This window comes from Physeter macrocephalus, chromosome 18 (assembly GCF_002837175.3).
Source record: "Physeter macrocephalus isolate SW-GA chromosome 18, ASM283717v5, whole genome shotgun sequence".
NCBI lineage: Eukaryota > Metazoa > Chordata > Mammalia > Artiodactyla > Physeteridae > Physeter > Physeter macrocephalus.
In genome coordinates, this window is record NC_041231.1 from 6624191 (window position 1) to 6628813 (window position 4623).

General features: G+C 66.3%; 1 protein-coding gene across 1 annotated transcript in view; it reads right to left on the minus strand.

Moving 5' to 3' along the window:
- The window catches only part of EFCC1 (EF-hand and coiled-coil domain containing 1), a 39640-nt gene extending 35809 nt beyond the window's left edge, over positions 1-3831 (minus strand). Inside the window, exons 1-2 of the mRNA XM_024117297.1 lie at positions 3136-3831; positions 1412-1710 (exon numbers count right to left, since the gene is read on the minus strand). Coding sequence (XP_023973065.1) covers positions 1412-1710; positions 3136-3831 — 995 coding nt within the window. The remainder of the gene's footprint in view (positions 1-1411; positions 1711-3135) is intronic.
- Positions 3832-4623: the final 792 nt, after the last annotated feature.

Consider the following 4623-nt stretch of genomic DNA (forward strand, 5'->3'; position numbering starts at 1 on the left):
ACACTTTTTTTTTTTTTTTTTTTTTTTTGCGGTACGCGGGCCTCTCACTGTTGTGGCCTCTCCCGTTGCGGAGCACAGGCTCCGGACGCGCAGGCTCAGTGGCCATGGCTCACGGGCCCAGCCGCCCCGCGGCATGTGGGACCCTCCCGGACCGGGGCACGAACCCGTGTCCCCTGCATCGGCAGGCGGACTCTCAACCACTGCGCCACCGGGGAAGCCCTCCTTCCATCTCTTTGTCACCACCATAGCCAGGGTGATTTTTTTTGCAGTGCAAGTCTGTTCCTGTCGCCCCCTTGCTAGAACTTTCCCATGGCTTCATGCTCTCTCGGGGGAAAGGCTGAAGACCTTGTCACAACCATTGGGGTTGGCCTGGCCTCGGCCTGCCTCTCCAGCTGTACCCCTCCAGCTGCTGTTTTAGCTGCTGGACCGGGCCAAGGTCCCTCCTGCCTCTGCGCTTGGCCCACACTATTCCCGTTTCCTAGCACGCTCTCCCGCCTCCCCCTCCCTGGCCCATCTCGCCAGGTAACGTCCCACCCTCACACGCCACTCCCGGGTCAGGTCTGCAGGCGCTGGCTGAGCCTGCAGCAGGCATGACGAGGGCCCTGCTCTCCCTGACAGCAGGCAGCCAGCTGTTGCCACACATCTGCTCACGTGGGGACCTCACATGCTCACGAGTGCTGCTCAGGGCGAGGATGTCGGAATGTCTTGTTCAGAATGACACCCCCTGTGGCTGGTATGGTCCCTGGTGCTCAGTAAACGTGGAAGGCAGGCAGGCCGGGTGCCTTGTGATTTGAAAGGGAGGGAGCTCTGTTTGCCGAGCACCTAAGTGAGCCAGGCAGGGCCTCGCTGCCTCTTCACAGCCTCCCTGGCAGGCAGGGGCCCCAAGCTCTGTTCCATCCAAGGGGAAACAGGGACTCCGGGCGGGGGGGGCGTGACTTGCCCGAAGTCACACATCTGTCAGAGGCCCTGCCAGGATTTGAACCTTGGTCCCACGCCTAGCTTCCTACCCTGGTGGAGCTAGCACAAGGGATCACTGCGCATCTGTTTCCTCACCTGGAGAACGGGGACATACCGGTACCTACATCACAGGTCCGGCGGCTGTGAGCACTCAGTGAGTCAAGTCAGGTTAAGTGCTTAGCCCAGAGCCTGGCACACCTTAGGTGCTCGGTAAGTGTTAGCTGTTATCATCATCGTTATTGCACTGATCAAAGAACAAGTAAGAACAAATATATCCTATTGCCCCCAGCGAATAGGCAAATGGAGGGGCTTTATGGGTGAACAGGCCCACGGATGGATGGGTGGGTGGATACCTGAAGACGTGAACAACACGGGGACGAGTTGAGGGGAGGAAAGCACACCTGAGGTTCAGGAGAACCGGAGCTGATCTGGGGCACCCGGGCCGCCGGCTCACCTGTAGCGCCGCAGCTCGCCCTCCAGCCGCCGCACCCAGCGCTGCAGGCCGGGCACCTGCCGCGCCAGCGCCTCGAGCTCGCGCACGCGCGCCAGGCTGCGCAGCACTGCCTGCCGGGCCTCCTCCGCGCGCCGCCGCACCTCGGCCTGGCCCCGGCGCAGGCGCCCCGCGCGGGCCTCGGCTGCCGCCAGCGCGCCCCGCGCCTGCCGCAGCTCCCGCGCCGCCGCCGCCGCCGCCGCCGCCTCGGGCCCGCCGTGCGCCGCCTCCTGGGCGCCCGCCTGGCTCTTCCAGAGGCCGACCTGCAGGAACGGGGCAGCAGGGCAGGCGGTGAGCGCCTCGCGCCAGACGCCCCCCCCCACCCCCCGGCCCAGGGCGCGGGAGCAAAGCAACGCGGCACGTTGCTCGCGCTCGTGCTCGCCGCCCTGGGCCCATCTGAACTCGTTCAACCCTCGCGCTAACTCTCCCGAGGCGGGAGCTCGTGTCACTCCCTTTTAATGGATGCGGGCCACTGAGGCACAAAGCCCATATTCTGTTGTTTGCACGGTTCCAGTCAGTCCCAAACGCCTGCGCTCTTCTCTGCCCACCTCCTGCCCTCGGGGCACTCGGCTCCCCCGTGCTCCTCCGCCCCCTAGACTGGGGAGCCCGCTATGGGCGTTCCCGGCCCTCCCCGCTGTCTGCTGCTAGGCAGCCGGCGCCTTGAGGCTGCGGTTTTCTTCTGTCGTGTTCACTGCTGGGCGTCCGGCGCCTAAAACAGGCCTGGCACACAGTAGGTGCTCAGCAAATACTTGGAGAACTAATGACGCTGGACGGTCTTATTCCACATATGGCAGTGCTTTCCCGCCTCGGACTTGGCTTCTCCCATGCCCGCTGGCCGTGGCCCCTGCAATCCGCGCCTTGCACCCCTGCGCACTCCCCGGCCTCTCTCTACCCCTCAGGGCTGTGACCCCGGGCTGTGTGGGGAGCGGGCGGGGCTACTAGAACGTCAGCTCCCTCCTGGCCTGTGTTCCCTTGGGTCAGAGGCCGTCTGGTCCTCGTCTGACCCCCACCCCCGCATGGCGTCTGACACACGGCTGGGCACGGCGCTCAAGTGCTTGTTGACTGAATTGCAGATGCCTGGGCTGGGTCCATGCCTCTCTCGGTGCCTGGCCCCCGCAGCGCTGAGTGGCCAGACCTGCCTGGTCGACAGTGACACTATCTAGCATCGGGACACCAGGCCTGGCCCTGAGGGAGGCCCTCCAGTGTTTGTTGAGTGACTGCGCCGAGCTGCCTATGTACCTCGTTAGCTCCTTAAGGGTGGGGACAGGCCTTCCTCACACCTTATCTCCTAGGCCTCCTGGAATCCTGGCACCGCGGAGAGCTCCGGAGGTGAGACTGCCCAGGTTTCCTGCGAGGGTCCACGGCTGGGTCAGAGAGGCAGGATGAGATGGGCTGTGTGTGTGTGTGTGTGTGTGTGTGTGTGTGTGTGTGGTGCGGGAATGGTTTTCTCGGAGGGACTGGAGTTTTGGGGGGCTGGAATGGGTGATGTGAGTAGGGGAGGGGACTAGGGTGTGTTGGAGTGGAACGGAGTGGCTAGGGACAGGACGCAAATAGGCTGAAGCGGGGAGGGCTGCCCTTTCTCCCCGTCCTCTTCCTCTGCCCAGCAGGGGCTCTGCAGCCAGCCCGCTGTCAAATGCCACCACCGCCCGCCCCATTCCGTCATCACCCTCCGCCCCGGGACCAAGCACCTGCAGTGCGAGGCAGCGCGCGTCACTGCTCTGCAGCGCGGCCCGCAGGTCCTCCACCAGCTCGCGCAGGCTGCCGTTTTCTTCCTCCAAGCGCGCCAGGCGTTCGCTGTCCGGGCCGCCGTCGGGGCCGGGCGTACGGGGCGCTCGGCGGCGGCGGCGCGGACGGCGCAGGCGGATCTGCGTCTCGATGTGCTCGCTGAGAGCGCCGCGGGGCAGACGGGGCCCGGCGCGGGTGCCGAAGTAGCCGCAGAGGCGCGCGTGGAACTGGCGGAAGGTGAGCTCAGGCGGCTCGGCGCGCAGTGCCAGGCGCGCCTCCTCCTCCGCATCCGCGTCCCCATCGGTGGCCACCCCAGCGGTCACATCCCCGGAGTTCGCGTCTCCCGCGGCTGTATCCCCGGCGGCCTCCCAGGTGGCGGCAGCGTCGTCGGCGCGCAGCCCCAGCACCGCGCAGAGCGCGCGGAAGTCGGCGCGGGGCAGGCGGCCGGCGCCACGGCAGTCCAGGTGGTGGAAGACCTCCTGCAGGTACTGGTCCAGGCCCGTGGCCAGCACCACGATCTCGTTCTCCACGCCTCGGTCCAGCCCGTAGTGGTGCGCCAGCGCGCTCAGCAGCCACTGCGTGCGCCGCGCTGGTCGCTGGTACGGGTCGCCCGCCGCGCCTTCCACGCCGGCCCCCGTGCCCGGGCCGCTGGGCTCCATCGCCGCCGAGCGCCGCTCCTCGGGTCCCTCCGCCCCGCCACTTCCAGGGGCGGCCCCAGAGTTTCTCGAAAGGAGGGGCTTAGCGGTGGCGGTCTGGTTGGAGCCGTTTGGTTGGAGGGCCGTGTCCAGCAGCTGCACTGGCCTGGCAGGGCGTCTGTGTTTACCCGGGTTGGCTTGGAGGGGCCTTGGTTAGGGGACCCAGGAGCCCCGAGACCCCCCGGGGCCACCACTGCCTGGTCTCCCTCCTGATCTCGCTTCTCTCGGTGACCCCTGCACCCTTCTCCCGTCATCACTCCCGGGGCGTTCCTGGCATCCCCTCTTTTCCTCCCATTCCCGGGTCTGTCTGCTTTCAACTCCCCCACTCTCCACCCAGCTGCGTTGTGCAGAGTGTGTGCCCCGAGACGGGGACAAGGGGTGGGCTCGGGATCGGAAGCTGGCGAGGGGCTGGAGGGTGGCCCCCTGGTCCGGTGGCCCCCTGGTCTGGTCCGCGCCCACGCGTCACTCCACCCCTTCTCGCCAGAAAACCTTTCGAGGGTGGCCCCGCAAGCTAGCTGGGGCCGTACTCTACTCCCGTAAGTACGGAGAAGCCCCCCTCCCCTTAAATTCAGCGACTGGGTTCCTAAACCCGCTTCTCGCTCTGCCAGGGCTGGTGCAAAGGGCCTCACGTGGTGACTAGAGCAGAGGAGAACCCAGCTCCGAGAAGTGAGGGGGCGCGTTAGGGCCATGCGTCTGGATAGAAACCGATCTGAGCCGGACCCTTGCTCTCTAAGCTCTGTGTGTGTTGAAGCGGGG